Source organism: Heptranchias perlo, chromosome 26 (genome assembly GCF_035084215.1).
Source record: "Heptranchias perlo isolate sHepPer1 chromosome 26, sHepPer1.hap1, whole genome shotgun sequence".
NCBI classification, from domain to species: domain Eukaryota; kingdom Metazoa; phylum Chordata; class Chondrichthyes; order Hexanchiformes; family Hexanchidae; genus Heptranchias; species Heptranchias perlo.
This window is the reverse complement of record NC_090350.1, coordinates 6,946,023-6,966,267: the sequence shown is the minus strand read 5'-3', so window position 1 is coordinate 6,966,267 and position 20,245 is coordinate 6,946,023. Positions and strand designations below refer to the sequence as shown.

The 20,245-nt window shown below is 44.3% G+C and overlaps 1 protein-coding gene across 1 annotated transcript in view; it reads right to left on the bottom strand.

The window, feature by feature from the left end:
• Window positions 1-20,245, bottom strand: part of LOC137342492 (collagen alpha-2(IX) chain-like) — a 126,714-nt gene that overhangs the window by 7,550 nt on the left and 98,919 nt on the right. Inside the window, exons 27-31 of the mRNA XM_068006385.1 lie at window positions 19,915-19,947; window positions 18,242-18,388; window positions 16,587-16,641; window positions 2,989-3,177; window positions 2,086-2,163 (exon numbers count right to left, since the gene is read on the bottom strand). Of these exons, the coding sequence (XP_067862486.1) occupies window positions 2,086-2,163; window positions 2,989-3,177; window positions 16,587-16,641; window positions 18,242-18,388; window positions 19,915-19,947 (502 nt within the window). The remainder of the gene's footprint in view (window positions 1-2,085; window positions 2,164-2,988; window positions 3,178-16,586; window positions 16,642-18,241; window positions 18,389-19,914; window positions 19,948-20,245) is intronic.

The window sequence follows — 20,245 nt, the reverse complement described above, 5'->3', positions numbered from 1 at the left end:
GGCAGAAGGCTGGAAATTATAGACCAGTTAGCCTAATATCTGTGGTGGGTAAAATTTTGGAGTCTATTATTAAGGAGACAGTAGCGGAACATTTGGATAAACATAATTTAATAGGACAAAGTCAGCATGGCTTTACGAAGGGGAAGTCATGTCTGACAAATTTGCTTGAGTTCTTTGAGGACATAACGTACAGGGTGGATAAAGGGGAACCAGTGGACATAGTGCATTTAGACTTCCAGAAGGCATTCGACAAGGTGCCACATAAAAGATTATTGCTCAAGATAAAGAATCACTGGATTGGGGGTAATATTCTGGCATGGGTGGAGGACTGGTTATCGAACAGGAAGCAGAGAGTTGGGATAAATGGTTCATTCTCGGACTGGCAACCAGTAGCCAATGGTGTTCCGCAGGGGTCGGTGCTGGGTCCCCAACTCTTTACAATCTATATTAACGATTTGGAGGAGGGGACCGAGTGTAACGTATCAAAGTTTGCAGATGATACAAAGATGGGAGGGAAAGTGGAGAGTGAGGAGGACATAAAAAACCTACAGGGGGATATAGACAGGCTGGGTGAGTGGGCGGAGATTTGGCAGATGGAATACAATATTGGAAAATGTGAGGTTATGCACTTTGGCAGGAAAAATCAGAGAGCAAGTTATTATCTTAAAGGCGAGAAACTGGAAAGTACTGCAGTACAAAGGGATCTGGGGGTCCTAGTGCAAGAAAATCAAAAAGTTAGTATGCAGGTGCAGCAGGTGATCAAGAAGGCCAACGGAATGTTGGCTTTTATTGCTCAGGGGATAGAATATAAAAACAGGGAGGTATTGCTGCAGTTATATAAGGTATTGGTGAGACTGCACCTGGAATACTGCATACAGTTTTGGTGTCCATACTTAAGAAAAGACATACTTGCTCTCGAGGCAGTACAAAGAAGGTTCACTCGGTTAATCCCGGGGATGAGGGGGCGGACATATGAGGAGAGGTTGAGTAAATTGGGACTCTACTCATTGGAGTTCAGAAGAATGAGAGGCGATCTTATTGAAACATATAAGATTGTGAAGGGGCTTGATCGGGTGGATGCGGTAAGGATGTTCCCAAGGATGGGTGAAACTAGAACTAGGGGGCATAATCTTAGAATAAGGGGCTGCTCTTTCAAAACTGTGATGAGGAGAAACTTCTTCACTCAGAGGGTGGTAGGTCTATGGAATTTGCTGCCCCAGGAAGCTGTGGAAGCTCCATCATTAAATAAATTTAAAACAGAAATCGACAGTTTCCTAGAAGTAAAGGGAATTAGGGGTTACGGGGAGCAGGCAGGAAATTGGACATGAATTTAGATTTGAGATTAGGATCAGATCAGCCATTCAGCGGAGCAGGCTCGAGGGGCCGATTGGCCTACTCCTGCTCCTATTTCTTATGTTCTTATGTTCTTATTATATGTTTTATAGGATTAGATGACGTAGGGAGGGAGGAGGCTCATCTGGAGCATAAACACTGGTATGGGTCTGTTGGGCCGAATGGCCTGTTTCTGTGCTGAACGTTTTTTGTAATTCTTTGAATTTCTGTTGCCCAGTTTCCAGCAGTTGAGGCGTCTTGAACGATGGGCCATAGATACAAGATTAGACGCAAGAGATTTAGAACAGAGGGCAGGAGACACTTCTTCAACAATAACAAAGAACAACTTGCATTTATATAAGTTGTGAGGATGTGGGATTCACTTCCAGGGTTAGTGATTGAAGCAGAAACTGTGTCAACATTCAAGATGAGATTGGATGGTGGATGATGGAAAAAGGGGATGAAAGGATATGGGAACCGGGTGGGTAAATGTGATTAGGACTGTTTGCTCGTGTGGACAGTAAACACCGACACAGACTGGTTGAGCCGAATGGCCTGTTTCTTTGTTGCTAGCTCTCTGTATTTCTATGAATACAAAGCTAGAAGGGATCGACAGCTAACCAGCACAGGCTGCAGATACAATCAGCTGGGAGAAAGATTCCACAACCGAGAGTCTCGAACCACAAACATTTAACAACACCAATTTAAAAACATCAGAAAGGCACTGAATGTGGTGAAGTCTCCTCCTCTTACCCGTGATGCCTGGTGGGCCTGGGAGGCCTGGGTGTCCACGCCCTTTCGCACCTCGATCGCCCTTCTCCCCTCGTTTGCCTTGATTTAAAAAAAGAGCACAGATTGAGAGAGCCTCAGCACCAGTCACAGGGGTTCTTATTGGCTGAACACTGGGCTTCATTATTGATCAGAGGACAATCACTGGCCTTGTAGCTGGTGTATGATTGCTCCCCGCCCAGTTGGACCACCTGTCTTTTGTCACAGTGTCTTCACCTTAAAATTAATGATTAGAATTTCTGATAAACTTCCATCATCAGCAAAGCAAATCTGAGACATGATCCTGCACTTTGCCCACGTGTAACCTGCTCCTTGCCTGGCTTTATCTCATCACTAGCATGCTTCCATCACAGTTAGATGCATAATAAAACTCCCTCTACTCTGCCCTAATGTTCCTTAACTACAGTCTCAGAAGAACACCACCCCCCACTACTACAGTGTGACACTTTTCCATTTCCCACATCAGTCATCCTGTGGCCTCTCCCATTGAGACGACCAATTCAGTGCTGAATGGAGACAGTTTTGTGGTGCAGGCCCATGTCCTTCAGGAGCTGGATTGAGACTTCCCCAAACTCACATGCAGGACCCCAGCAGCCAGTTGATGAAGAGACCTTCATCCCACTCCAGGGGTCCATGTCTAGCCCCCTGAACATGCAGAATCCTAAGTACTTTCACCAAATGAGATGTTCAAGATGCCGATCTTCAGATTTATCATACGTGAGCAGGATCTCAGAATTCAGTGGCACTGCGGTGAGAGCTTACCCAGTGCTACTCCCCTCCCCTTGCCTGGTGCTCCTCCACTCTGTACATCGTGTCTCAATGCCGCGCACTCTCTGCAGGTGCAAAGAGAGCTGATAGGCATCTTACCTTTAGGTCCTGTATTTCCGATCTGGCCATGAACACCCGTCAGACCAGGTAGGCCACGAGGTCCAGGAACACCGTGGTCTCCTTGTTCACCAGCAGAGCCTGACCGTCCAGGGGGTCCAGGTGGTCCCGTCATCCCTGCTCCACCCAATACTTCTCTCTTGGCACTGACTGCTACGGCTGCTAACTGCTCTGTAACAGATACAAGTAAAGGGATTCAGTATGAGCCTCCTCAGATACCCTAGGGAGGGCCAATGATTGGCCCAACAATTGCCACGTACAGAGTCCCACTGTAATTCCAGAAAGGGAGAACAGAAACTCATCAAATATTAGGGGCAGTAATGGACCATTCACTGATACTTAGTGACACACAGACTAATACTCATGACACAATCACTAATACTCAGTGACATGTATACTATTACTCAGTGACACGTACACTAATACCCAGTGACACACACAATAATAGTGACACAATAAGACTCAGTGACACATATACTAATACTCAGAAACACACACACTAATACACAGTGACATCAACACTGATACTCAGTGACACACACTAATACTCCATGAAGCATACACTAATACTCTGACACAAACACTAATAGTGACACATACATTAATACTCTTTGCCACATACACTAATATTCAGTGACACATACACTAATACTCAGTGGCACAATTAATACTCATGACACATACATTAATACACAGTGCCACATACACTAAAACTCAGTGGCACAAATTCTAATATTCAGTGACACATACACTAATACTCAGTGACATGTACACTAACACTCAGTGACGCAATCACTACTACTCAATAACACAATCACTATTACTCAGTGACACGTACACTAACATTCAGTAACACAATCACTACTACTCAGTGACACAATCACTAAAACTCAGTCACACACACTAATACTCAGTGACACAATAAGTAATACTCAGTGACACACTCACTAATACTCAGTGACACATACAATAATACTCAGTGGCACATACAATAATACTCAGTGACACTAATATTCTGTGACACATGCACTGACTATCAGTGACACAATCACTAATACTCAGTGACACAATTAACAATCACTGACACAATCACTAAAACTCAGTGACGCATACACTAATACTCAGTGACATAAACACTAATACTCAGTGACACAAATTCTAATACTCAGTGACACATACACTTGTGCTCAGTGACACAATCACTATTACTCAGTGATGCAATCACTAATACTGAGAGACACACACCACTACTCAGTGATACAATCACTAGAATCAGTGACACATACACTAATACTTAGTGACATGTACATTAATACTCAGTGACTTGTATATTAATACTCAGTGACACATACACTAATACTCAGTGACACACATATTAATACTCAGTGATACATAAAATAATACTCAGTGTCACATACTCTAATAATCAGTGACACAATCAGTGATACTCAGTGACACACACTGATAATTCGTGACACATATTCTAATATTCTGTGACACATGCACTGACTCTCAGTGACACAATCACTAATACTCAGTGACACAATTAACAATCACTGACACAATCACTAAAACTCAGTGACGCATACACTAATACTCAGTGACATAAACACTAATACTCAGTGACATAAACACTAATACTCAGTGACACAAATACTCATTGACATTAATACTCAGTGACACATACATGAATACTCAGTGCCACAAACATGAATACACAGAGACACATACAGTAATACTGACACATACACTAATATTCAGTGACATACACACTAATTCTCAGTGATACAATCACTAATAATCAGTGACATGTACACTAATACTCAGTGACTGGTACACCAAAACTCAGTGACACATACACTAATACTCACTGAAACAAACACTAATACTCAGTGACACGAACAATAATAATCAATGACACATACACTAATTCATAGTGACACAATCACTAGTACTCAGTGACACATATACTAATAATCAGCAACACTATCACTAATATTCAGTGACACAATCACTAATGCACAGTGACACACAAACTAAACTCAGTGACACATACACTAATTTTCGGTGAAATGTGTACTAATCCTCAGTGACACATACACTAATACTCAGTGACACAAACAATAAAACTCAGTGACACAAAATGATACTCAGTGACACAGACACTAAAACTCAGTGACACAGACACTAAGATTTAGTGACACATTCACTAATATTTAGTGATATGTGTACTAAATCTCAGTGACACAATCACCAATAATCAGTGATATGTACACTATTATTCAGTGATACATAAACTAATACTCAGTAATACAATCACTAATACTCAGTGACACAATCTAATATTCAGTAACACAAACATTAATACTCAGTAGCACACATACTAATATTCAGTGACACATTAACTCTCAGTGAAACATGCACTAATTCTCAGTGGCACATAAATTAACACTCAGTAGCACAAACACTAATACTCAGTGGACACATACACTAATACTCTGTGACACATGCACTAATTCTCAGTGACACAATCATTAATAATCAGGGACACATACACTAAAACACAGTGACACAATCACTAAAACACAGTGACACAATCACTAATACTCTGACACAAACATTAATACTCAGCAACATGTAGGAATAAATGGGTATTTTTCGGGGTGGCAGGCGGTGACTAGTGGGGTACCACAGGGATCAGTGCTTGGGCCCCAGCTATTCACAATATATATCAATGATTTGGATCAGGGAACCAAATGTAATATTTCCAAGTTTGCTGACGACACAAAACTAGGTGGGATTGTGAGTTGTGAGGAGGATGCAAAAAGGCTTCAAGGTGATTTAGACAAGTTGTGTGAGTGGGCAAATACAGGGAAAATGCAGTATAACGTGGATAAATGTGAAGTTATCCACTTCAGAAGGAAAAACAGAAAGGCAGAATATTATTTAAATGGTGATAGATTGGGAAATGTTGATGTACAAAGGGACCTGGGTTTTCTTGTACACCAGTCACTGAAAGCTAACATGCAGGTGCAGCAAGCAGTTAGGAAGGCAAATGGTATGCTGGCCTTCATTGCAAGAGGATTTGAGTACAGGAGCAAGGTTGTCTTACTGCAGTTATACAGGGCCTTGGTGAGACCACACCTGGAGTATTGTGTGCAGTTTTGGTCTCCTTACCTAAGAAAGGATATACTTGCCATAGAGGGAGTGCAGCGAAGGTTCACCAGACTGATTCCTGGGATGGCAGGATTGTCGTATGAGGAGAGATTGGGTCGACTCGGCCTGTATTCACTCGAGTTTAGAAGAATGAGAGGGGATCTCATTGAAACATATAAAATTCTGACAGGACTGGACAGACTGGATACAGGGAGGGTGTTTCCCCTGGCTGGGGGGTCCAGAATGAGGGGTCACAGTCTCAGGATACGGGGTAGGACATTTAGGACTGAGATGAGGAGAAATTTCTTCACTCAGAGGGTGGTGAACCTGTGGAATTCTCTACCACAGAAGGCTGTTGAGGCCAAGTCACTGAATATATTGAAGAAGGAGCTAGATAGATTTCTGGACACAAAAGGCATCAAGGGGTATGGGGAGAGGGCGGGAATATGGTATTGAGATAGAGGATCAGCCATGATCATATTGAATGGTGGAGCAGGCTCGAAGGGCCGAATGGCCTACTCCTGCTCCTTTTTTCTATGTTTCTGTACAGTTATACTCACTGACGCATGCACTAATGCTCAGTAACACAATCAACAACACTCAGTGACACATAGACTAATGCTCAGTAACACAATCAACAACACTCAGTGACACATAGACTAATACTCAGTGACACACACTATCACTAGCGCTCAGTGACACCTACAATAATTCTAAGTGACACCTACACTAATACTCAGTAACACAATTACTAACACCGAGATGTATACACTAGAGCTCAGTGACACATACACTAGTGCTCAGTGACACTATCAGTAATACTCAGTGACACACAATCATTAATACTCATTGTTACAATTGATGCTCAGTGACACATACACTAATACTCAGTGAAACATGTACTAATTCTCAGTGACACATACACTAATACTCAGTAACATGTACACTAACACTCAGTGAAATGAATACTAATACTCAGTGACACACACTGATAATACGTGACACATACACTAATACTCAGTGGCACAAATAATATTCAGTGACACATGCACTAATATTCAGTGACACCTACACCAATAGTCATTGACATAATCACTAATACTCAGTGACAGAATCACTAACACTGAGACACATACACTAATACTCAGTGAACATACACTAATACTCAGTGGCACATATGTTAATACTCAGAGACACAATCATTAATACTCAGTGACACATATACAGTACTCAGTGACACAATCACTAATACAGAGACTCATATACTAATACTCAGTGCACAGACACTCAGTGACAGAAATACCAATACTCAGTGAAACATACACCACTATTCAGTGACACAATCACTACTACTCATGACACAATCACTAATACTCAGTGACACAATCATTAACACTCAGTGACAGAAATACCAATACTCAGTGAAACATACACCACTATTCAGTGACACAATCACTACTACTCATGACACAATCACTAATACTCAGTGACACAATCATTAATACTCAGTGACAGGAATACTAATACTCAGTTTCACATACACTAGTACATAGTGACACATATACAAATGCTCAGTGACACATACAATAATACTCGGTGTCACATACTCTAATATTCAGTGACACAAACTCTAATACTCAGTGACACATACACTAATACTCTGACACATACACTATTACTCAGTGACACAATCATTAATACTCAGTGACACAACCACTAATACTGAGAGACACACACCACTACTCAGTGATGCTATTATACTCTAATACTCAGTGACACAATTAATACTCAGTGACACATACACTAATATGTAGTGACACAATTAATACTCAGTGACACCTTCACTAATACTGAGACGCATACACTAATTCTCAGTGATACATACACTAGTACTCAGTGACATGTACGTTAATACTCAATGACACATACATTAATGCTCAGTGACACATACACTAATATTCAGTGAAACATACACTAGTACTGAAATGCATACACTAATACTCAGCGACACATACACTAGTACTCAGTGACACATGCACTAGTACTCAATGACACATAATAATACTCGGTGTCACATACTCTAATACTCTAGTGACACATTCACTAATACTCAGAAACAAAAACTCATACTCAGAGACAGCATACTCAATGTCACATACAGTAATACTGAGACATGTACACTAATAGTCAGTGACACATGCACTAGTATTCAGTGACACGTATATTAATACTCAGTGACATGTACAATAATACTCGGTGTCAAATACTCTAATACTCAGTGACACATACACTAATACTCAGAGACAAAAACTCTAATACTCAGTGTCACATATACTATCAGTGACACAATCATTAATACTCAGTGACACAAATTCTAATACTCAGTGACACATACACTTGTGCTCAGTGACACAATCACTATTACTCAGTGATGCAATCACTAATACTGAGAGACACACACCACTACTCAGTGATACAATCACTAGAATCAGTGACACATACACTAATACTTAGTGACATCATCCATACTCAGTGACACCTATACTAATGCTCAGTGACACTTACATTAATACTCAGTGACATGTACATTAATACTCAGTGACTTGTATATTAATACTCAGTGACACATACACTAATACTCAGTGACACACATATTAATACTCAGTGATACATAAAATAATACTCAGTGTCACATACTCTAATAATCAGTGACACAATCAGTGATACTCAGTGACACACACTGATAATTCGTGACACATATTCTAATATTCAGTGACACAAGTAATACTCAGTGACACATGCACTAATACTCAATGACACCTGTACTAATACTCGTTGACATATACACCAGTACTCAGTAACACACACTAATACTCATTGATTCAATCACTAATGCTCAGTGAAACACAATCATTAATACTCAGTTACACAATTGATACTCAGTGTCACATATACTAATACTCAGTGACACGATCACTAATACTCAGTGACACAATCACTAATACAGAGACACTTACACTAATACTCAGTGGCACATATACTAATACTCAGTGACACAATCATTAATACTCAGTGATGCATACACAGTAGTCAATGACACAATCACTAATACAGCGACTCATACACTAAAACTCAGTGACACTATCACTAATACTCAGTGACACAATCACTATTACTCAGTGATGCAATCACTAATACTGAGAGACACACACCACTACTCAGTGATACAATCACTAGAATCAGTGACACATACACTAATACTTAGTGACATCATCCATATTCAGTGACACCTATACTAATGCTCAGTGACACTTACATTAATACTCAGTGACATGTACATTAATACTCAGTGACTTGTATATTAATACTCAGTGACACATACACTAATACTCAGTGACACACATATTAATACTCAGTGATACATAAAATAATACTCAGTGTCACGTACTCTAATAATCAGTGACACAATCAGTGATACTCAGTGACACACACTGATAATTCGTGACACATATTCTAATATTCAGTGACACAAGTAATACTCAGTGACACATGCACTAATACTCAATGACACCTGTACTAATACTCGTTGACATATACACCAGTACTCAGTAACACACACTAATACTCATTGATTCAATCACTAATGCTCAGTGAAACACAATCATTAATACTCAGTTACACAATTGATACTCAGTGTCACATATACTAATACTCAGTGACACGATCACTAATGCTCAGTGACACCTACACTAATACTCAGTGACACAATCACTAATACAGAGACACTTACACTAATACTCAGTGGCACATATATTAATACTCAGTGACACAATCATTAATACTCAGTGACACATACACAGTATTCAGTGACACAATCACTAATACAGGGACTCGTGCACTAGTAGTCAGTGACACAGACACCAACATTCAATGACAGAAATACTAATACTCAGTGAAACATACACTACTACTCATTGACACAATCACTAATTCTCAGTGACACCTACACTAATACTCAGTGGCACATATACTAATACTCAGTGACACAATCACTAATACAGGGACTAATATAGTCAGTGACACAGACACCAACACTCAGTGACAGAAATATTAATACTCAGTGAAACATACACTACTACTCAGTGACACAATCACTGATACTCAGTGACACAAACACTAATACTCAGTAACACAATCATAAATACTCAGTGAAATATACACTAATACTCAGTGAAATATACACGACTACTCAGTTACACGTACACTAATACTCAGTGACATGTATACTAATACTCGGTGACACGTACACTAGTACTCAGTGTCAGAAACTCTAATACTCAGTGACACATACACTAATACTCGGTGATACATAAACTAATACTCAGTGACACGCACTAATACTCAGTGACACAATCACTAATACTGAGAGACACACACCACTGCTAAGTGATACAATCACTAGAATCAGTGAAACATACGCTAATGCTTAGTGACACTCACTAATACTCAGTGACACTTACATTAATACTTTGTGACACGTACATTGATACTCAGTGACACATTCACTACTACTCAGTAACACAATCACTAACACTGAGAAGCATACACGAATACTCAGTGACACATAGACTAGCACTCAGTGACACGTATATTGATACTCAGTGACACATACACTATCAGTTACATAATCACTAATACTCAGTGACACCTACACTTATACTCAGTGACACCTACACTAATATAGACTCACTTACATTAATACAAAGTGGTATTTACACTAATACTCAGTGACACGTACATTAATACTCAGTGTCACATACACTAATACTTAGTGACACATACACTAATACTTAGTGACACATACACTAATACTAAGTGACACATACACTAATACTCAGACACAATCACTAATACTCAGTGACACACACAATAAACTCAGCAAACGTATACACTAATATTCTGTGACATGTACACTAATACTCAGTGACACATACATAAATACTCAGTGACACATACATTAATACTCAGTGATACAATCACTAATACTCAGTGACACATACACTAAGGCCCCGATATTACTGGGGAGGCGGGATGCAGCATGTGGGTAACCCGCCCAGTAAAATCCATCCATTCCCACGCGATCGCAGGTCAATTGGAGCCACGTAACGTGGCTTCGGGGTTTCCCGTCATCAACCTGCACAGCGGGCGGACTACACACCCGCATCACAGGCTGTCAGCTGGAGGAGCTCTATTTAAAGGGGCAGTCCTCCAATGGCTCATCCTGGAGTAAACACCCACGCAGCACATTGGAGCAGACCAGGGGAAAGGCTGCTCCTAGATTTAGCGATGCCTCACTCCAGGTGTTACTGGATGGGGTGAGGAGGAGGAGGGATATTTTCTACCCGGCGGACAGGAGGAAGTGCCCTGCCTCTGCCATCAAGAAGGCCTGGCTCGAGGTGGCAGAGGAGGTCACCAGCAGCAGCAACATCTCCCGCACCTGGATCCAGTGCAGGAAGTGCTTCAGTGACCTAACTAGGTCAGCTAAAGTGAGTACACTTACTCATTCTCCTACACTCCGTCTTCCACATCACTGCCCCCACCCCACAACTCATTCTGCACTGCCAACATTACTCTATCACATCGCTCCTCACACTCACTTAAGGCTCATCCTCAACTTACCTGCACTTTCTCACCACTTGCTCACCTCGCCAGTACTCATCCCACCACTACCACTCAACCCAATCCTCATACAATGTCATGGCTCTGTCTCATACTCACCCTCTGATGCATCTCTTTCATGGTCAACCGCACCCAAACCAGTACATTCAGCGGTTGGCCACGTCACCATCACTCACTCACGCCTCTCTACTTTCTCCCCTTATAGGAGGAGAGCCCAGAATGCACGGGAGAGGGCGACGACCTGAGGGAGCTGCAACATCAGGTCATCCTCACAGACGCGGAGCAGGACGCTCTGGAGCTAAGCCGCACCCTCGAGTGCCTGTCCGTGGGGGACGCCGAGACTGCCACCCGACAAACGGCTGGTGACAGAACTTTAACATTCAGCATTCACAATAGCAAACGATGTTAACATGCCTTGCCATCTTCAGCACCTCAACATCTGTCATCATGCTTAATATTGCCTTCTGTTCTCTTACAGGCCTTCAGCGACCGCTGTGACGGCAGAGGGCAATTCCTCAGAGGACCTGCCAGCCTCTGAGGGGGCACCGTCACATCTGAACGAGCCATCCACCAGCGCAGATACACACACCTTGGTGGGTCTCCGTCCTCGCTTAATTGGGGTCGCATATAGTGAGTCACCACACACGTGAGCATGAGCAGACACTGGTGGCAGGAGCAGTTGTGGAGAGTCCGCGTCGGTGGGAGCACTCCTCTCCAGGCTCTGCTCAGCTGGACACAGATGCTGAACCCTGCGGCCATCCATGAAAAGGAGAATGACTGAGGGGCAGCAGCACATTTGTGAAGTGCTGGAACAGGTGCCACGCGCACTCTCCACAATCGCGCAGAGGATGGAGGAGTCCAACTCCTGCATGAGTGGAATGGTGGCACAGGTACAGGAGGGAATCTCTGAGATAGTGTCGCGGGTAAGGGCGGGAATGTCTGCGATGGAGGGAAGGCTAGCCTCCATCGAGCTTCAAGCATGGCTCACCAATGAGTCCATTCAGGCCCTGACAACGGCCGTTCGGACTCACAGTGAATAACTTTCTGCCGCCATAAACAGGCAGGTAGATACTGGCCTTACAAGGCTTCACACATGTCCTCCAAATTGTCGTCCAGCAGAGTGGTAGGAGTGGTGTGGGCCTGGCCCAGGGGAGGGAAGATGGCGAAAGGGGACATGGAAGTGGGGACGCCACTCAAAGTGCTCCCACGTCTCGCCCATTGCCCCCCTCTCAACCGGTACCCACAATGCTGCCTCCTCTCCAGGTGGCCGAGTCTGCCCCTGCACAGGTGCAGGTGGAGCAGTCTTTGGAGGGGCCCTCACAGGCACCGAAACCCAGAGGGCGTAGGCCGAAAGCATCTAATCGGTCAGGGAATGAACAAGAACAACCTGCTACTACCTCTGCTGCAGCCACAGGGGATGCACCACGTAGGATAAGTCAGAAGCGAAAGGCAAAGGTTTTGTGAACACAAAGGGGATGCACTATGGTGTTTGACGGTTGGTCATGTTTTTTATTTATATTTGCTTTTTGTTAATTGCACATCAAATATTATTATTGTCACCACTACTGCCACATCTTGCCCATTCTTGACTGGCTTGTGTATTAAGTCCCTTTCATGAGGTTCACCATGAACACCCACACTAATGCCACCCATTGGGTCACTCTACACTGGGTGTATGTGTCGTTGCAGGACTGTTTTTATGTAGGGGGCAGGCGGGGGAGGGGGCTGGTGTGGACGCTGCTCTGTCCAGGTGGTGAGGACTGGACTCTTCACGCTGTCTAATGTTAGGAGAACCGTTCACATATCAATGACTCCCTGGAATCATGAGCAGCCAGGTGAGCCACTGCTCTGCCCATGGGTTGCTCCTCCTCCTCTGCCTCCTCATCTTCCACCTCGCCCTCCTCCTCCTCCTCCTCAATGTGGGTGGCAGATGTGGATGGAGTCTCCTCCAGCGGCACCCCTCTCTGTTGTGCCATGTTGTGCAGGGCACAACACATGACTATAATGCGTCCCAATCTGTGTGGTGCGTATTGAAGCGTTCCCCCAGAACGATCAAGGCACCTGAAGCGCATCTTGAGCAGCCCTATAACATGCTCAATTGTAGACCTGGTAGTGATGTGGCTGTCGTTATATCGACGCTGTTGCTCGGTGATGGGTTCCTCAGAGGTGTCATGAGCCACATGTGCAGGGGGTATCCCTTGTCCCCGAGGAGCCAGCCCTTATGGGTGTTCGGTGCGTGGAAGAGGGGTGGGATGTTGGACTCCCGGAGGATGAAGGAATCGCGGCAGCTGCCAGGGAATCTGGCGCACACGTGAAGGAATCTTTTGCGATGGTCACAAGCGAGCCGAGTGTTGATGGAGTGATAGCTCTTCCTGTTGATGAACAGTCCTGGCTCGTGTGGAGGTGCTCGTATTGCTATATTGGTTCAACCAATTGCACCCTGAACTCGTGGGATGCCAGCCACAGTGTGGAATCCCACTGCCCTCTCCGTCTGGCTGAGGTCATTCATGGGGAAGTTGTCGTATTGCGAGGCTCTGCGAAACAAGCTGTCAGTGACCTGCCTTATGCACTTGTGTGCAGACGACTGAGAGACCCCGGCGATGTCCCCGGTGGCACCCTGGAATGATCCGGAGGCGAAGAAGTTGAGGGCAGTGGTGACTTTGACAGCAACAGGTAAGGAGATGCTGCTCGGGCCAGCCGGGAGCAGCTCGGCATGAAGGAGGCTGCAGATGCCCGCGACTACCTGGCGACTGACTCTGAGCCTCCGTCGGCACTGCTCCTCAGAGAGGTCCAGGAAGCTGAGCCTCGGACTGTAGACCCTGTGGCGAGGGTAGTGCCTCCTGTGACGCCGCTCTCTCTGTTGTTGCCCTCCGTGCTGTTGTGCAGGTGCCTGTGGCGCAGCACTGTGTTGTGGAGCTCCACGTGGCGGAGGTGGACACCGTGCCTGGTGAGGCTGGTGATGTTGCTCGTCCTCGGATGTAGTGGTGAATGCAGCCATGGCGTCCCCCAATCCTGACGGTGTGAGTTTGAGGGGGTCCGCAAAGTAGGTAAATGTGTTTGCACAGCAGAGTTTTGGGTATAAATTAATAATTTTGAGTGAAAAGACAAAGGACTTGCAGCCAAAACTTTGTCTGAAGTGACAGAGTGCCCTGCTGCAATAAATGAGGTTTTTTCCCCACATGTCAAACAATCCTTTGCATCTCCCACTGCCTGCTGACTGAAACACGTCTGCTCCAACAGGGAGTGTTTCCCACAGCACGGGAAACACGCTGAGGATCCTTCAAAATTGCACCCCTGCCAAAATGTCCACTCAATGAGGTCTGTCAAGTACCTCAACTATCTACCTAATTATGTAAAGCAGCATCCCGCCGGCTTTAATTGCCGGTGGGAGTCCCGCATGCGGGAGCTGCGCGCATACCCGAACGCGTCACTGGGGAACCCAGAAGTCAGCGGGTTGGAGCCGGGCTCCGAACCCGCTCAGGGATTCCGCCATTTTACGAGCCCCCCTGCCCTCAACGCACCCGCTCGGCCATCCGAAAATCGGCCCCTAAAACTCAGTGACAGAAATACTAATACTCAGTGAAACATACACTAATAATCAGTGATACAATCACTAATACTCAGTGAAATATACACTAATACTCAGGGACACAATTAATACTCAGTGAGACATACACTAGTACTCAGTGACACCTGCACTAATACTCAGTGCAGGTGTCAATTAGCAGTAATGCTGATGTCACATATTCAGTGACACAATCACTACTGCTAATTGACACCTACATTAATACTCAGTAACACAATCACTAACACTGAGACACATACACTAATACTCAGTGACACATACACTAGTATTCAGTGACATGTACAATAATACTCAGTGTCACATATTCTAATACTCAGTGTCACATATACTAATACTCAGTGACACAATCACTTATACTGAGACACATACATTAATATTCAGTGAACATACACTAATACTAAGTGGCACATACACTAATGCTCAGTGAAACATAATCTAATACTCAGTAACATGTACACTAACACTCAGTGACACAATTGCTAATACTCAGACACAATCACGAATACTCAGTGACACAGTAAACTCAGTAATATATACACTAATATTCAGTGACACAATCACTACTGCTAATTGACATGTATACTAATACTCAGTGACACATACATTAATACTCAGTGAAACATACGCTAGTACTCAGACACAATCAGTAATACTCAGTGACACAATCACTAATACTCAGTGACACAGACACTAAAAATGAGTGAGACACACAGTAATAATGAGTAACACACAATACTCAGTGTCACTGAGTATTAGTGTGTGTTTCTCACTCATTATCAGTTTGTTTGTCACTCATTATAGTGTGTGTGTCACTGAGTATTTGACTGAGTAATACTGCACACATGTAACTGATTATTATTGTACATGTATCACTGACACTAATAGTGAGTGAGACCCACACACTAATACTCTGTGATACTCACACTAATAATCAGTGACACATGTACAATAATAATCAGTTACACGTGTACAGTAGTACTCAGTCAAATACTCAGTGACACACACTAATAATGATTAACACACACACTAGTAATGAGTAACACACACACACACTAATAATGAGTAACACACACACACTATTAATGAGCGACACTTAGCCCAGTAATGCTCGCTAACATTTAGTACTACATTGAGTAACGAATTGTCTCTCAGCACTGACCTTGCATCATTTTTAAGCACACCTCAATAATGTGCTGATCTCCTGCATCTCGTCCCTGTAAAAAGAGTAGGAGACAGATCAGGTAGGAGCCTCGCACTTCCTGGACTGAATGTGACCCACTCCACCTTTACGGTCAGAGCTCACTCAAAGTCCTTTAACGCTTTATTGCAGGAACAAACATATTCCACAACCATTACCTTTCACTATGGCATATAATTAAGATATAATTTTTACCCTCCCATGGTGGTTGCATTTTGTAAGCTCAGTAAAGTAACAGGCTAATGAATGAGAGGTTCAGTGGTGATACATTCAGGCTGCAGTACCTCGAGCAGGCCGCTGGTGGCACTGCAGGTACAGTGGATCAAAAATAAGCTCAGCATCGCCGCCAACTGGCGGTTAACAGCAATGCAACCATTTGTGACAAGTTCAGGAACACAGGATCTGCCTGTATATTGTCAGCAGAGAAAAACCCTTCCCAAAAGATGTTACAGAATTGAGGTCGTAAAGTAGCTCATCCACTGTCACAGTTTAACAGTTAGAGTAAGCCAAGCCAATGGGTGTTCCTAAGGAAATATCGGTGTGTTCACAGCACTGACAGAATCTGAACAGTTCATTGCCACACCTGATCCAACAGGATCATTACACAGCTAACATGGGGCTGTGTCATACATCAACTAAGAAACTAACCCAAATCACTGAAGGTACTCTAGATACAGAGTAAAGCTCCCTCTACACTGTCCCATCAAACACTCCCAGGGCAGGCACAGCACGGGTTAGATACAGAGTAAAGCTCCCTCTACACTGTCCCATCAAACACTCCCAGGGCAGGTACAGCACAGGTTAGATACAGAGGAAAGCTCCCTCTACACTGTCCCATCAAACACTCCCAGGGCAGGTACAGCACGGGTTAGATACAGAGTAAAGCTCCCTCTACACTGTCCCATCAAACACTCCCAGGGCAGGTACAGCACGGGTTAGATACAGAGTAAAGCTCCCTCTACACTGTCCCATCAAACACTCCCAGGGCAGGTACAGCACGGGTTAGATACAGAGTAAAGCTCCCTCTACACTGTCCCATCAAACACTCCCAGGGTAAGTACAGCACGGGTTAGATACAGAGTAAAGCTCCCTCTACACTGTCCCATCAAACACTCCCAGGGCAGGTACAGCACAGGTTAGATACAGAGTAAAGCTCCCTCAACACTGTCCCATCAAACACTCCCAGGGCAGGTACAGCACGGGTTAGTTTTGTGTCTAGGACCCGTGCACTAGTAACTGGGCTGAGACGGCCCAAACAGAAGCCAGCAGAGAGAACAGACGATCTCCTCATCAGTCTGGACTCAATTTGAACCTAGGTCCAAGAGGTGAAAGGTCAGAGTTCAAATCGGTGCACCAGTTCTCTCTGTTTCTGTTTCCAGAGAATCAACAGAAGTGAGTATTTGCTTTTTGTGCAATATTACCACTTTCAATACATACCCTGTGCTTCATCACTGCAGTATCTGTACAAGGAGCAGAGATTGAGAGATGAACATGTTTGTAAGTTGTGTGTAGGGATTCTGTGCCTGTTATAGCCGGTTCCCTCTGAGAACCACCCTCTCCCTGATCTGCCTCTGGTCAGGAGGCCACTGACTGTCTAACGGTGTGGAGATACTTACGGCGATTCCCTGACGACCAGTCGATCCGGAAACGCCACGCTCTCCATTGGGACCTCGAGGGCCTGGAGGCCCAGTCCGACCCTGAGCTCCCGGCTCACCCGGATTACCAGAGGGGCCTCGATAACCCGGCTCCCCCGTTACACCTTGCTGCAGGGAAACAAAAGAAAGGTTAGGTTCCAGCAGGACAATCCGCACCATGTCCGATATATCCTTAAGCCTGTTACATTGGAACAGGAGGAGGCCATTCAGCCCTTCGAGCCTGTTACCCCATTCAGTTGGATCATGGCTGATCTGCATCTTAACTCCATTTACCCACCTTTGCTCCATACCCCTTTATACCCTCACCCAACAAAAATCTATCAATCTCAGTCTTGAAAGCTCCAATTGTCCCCCAGCATCCACAGCTTTTTAGGGGAGAGAGTTCCAGATTTCCACTCCCCTTTGTGTGAAGAAATGCTTCCTGACATCACCCCTGAACGGCCCAGCTCTAATTATAAGGTTATGTCCCCTTGTTCTGGACTCTCCCACCAGAGGAAATAGTTTCACTCTATCGACCCTATCAAATCCTCTAATCATCTTAAACACCTCAATTAAATCACCCCTTAATCTTCTATACTCAAGGGAATACAGGCCTAGTCTGTGCAACCTGTCCTCATAATTTAACCCTTTCAGCCCAGGTATCATTCTGGTGAATCTGCACTGCACCCCCTCCAAGACCGATATATCCTTCCTGAGGTGCGGTGCCCAGAACTGGACACAGTTCACCAGATGGGGTCTGACCGAGGCTCTGTACAACTGAAGCATAACTTCCTCCCCTTTGTATTCCAACCCCTTTGAGATAAAGGCCAACATTCCACTAGCCTTTTTGGTTACTTTTTGTACCTGTCCACTAGCTTATAGTGAGTGATTCATGTATTTGGACCCCTAAATCCCTTTACTCCTCCACAGCTCCTAGTCTCTCACCGGTTAGAAGATATTGGACCCATTCCCACTACACACCAAGCAGAGGGCCCACAGTGATTAGAAAACTTGGAAAGAAACGACAGCTACTGACAATAGCAGGTAAATGGTTAACCCTCACGGATTACATGGAGGCTTTAATCCATCTTGAACTTACTTATAAACACTGAGCCAGAACTGCTGCCTCACACCGGCTGTCACCATTAGGTGCAGCACTGTAATACTATTCAACCATGATATCATCATCCAGAGCTCCCCTTCCCCTCCACATGGCTCACTGGGAAAGGACACTGCCAGTTGTGGTACTGTAACACACAGGTCAGGGAGAGACCCAGGAATAACCTGCTGGAGAGAGGCAGGAAATCCGTCACCATTCCTGACTCCTGCCAGAGACGCCTGCGATTGGACATTGGGTGGGGAATGAGTCATCCTCAGCTGTAATGTCCCCCATGGCCAAATAGCCAGGCATCACTCCCTGTCCAGGCTCACATCATGATCGATGGCCACTCACACAAGGTAATGGATGCAGTGGTCACCCAGTACCAGCACGGGCTGAGATAGACTGGTCACTAACATTAATGAACACTTTAGTTTCAATAAGGGAGCCGGACTTTATGAACCTGTCTGGAGTAAAGCACCAGGGTCACTAGTAACACCGAGTAAAATGTGTTTTTAGAAGAATGCACAAGGTTTTGAATTGTATACACACTGACCTGTCCCTTCACTCCAGGCTCCCCCGAGTCTCCCTGTGGGGATAGAGAGAGATTATAGTTAGCTGGATTTAGATATAATTCAACGTCACTCCAATAGTTACAATTAAACCAGACAGAAAACAAACTGGAGCTCGATTGGACACAGGTCCTGGGGTGATGATGGGGACGGGTTATACTCGATTCTCAAATCGATGCCCATTTTGGTTTCTGTATTTAATGAGTGTATTTGTGAGACTCCTGATGCCTGGTGCCTGTACCCCTGATGCATTGAAAGGCCCTAAACTTGCCCAAAGAGGCCTGCCAGGTCCTCTGGGAACAGAAGGTCTGAGGA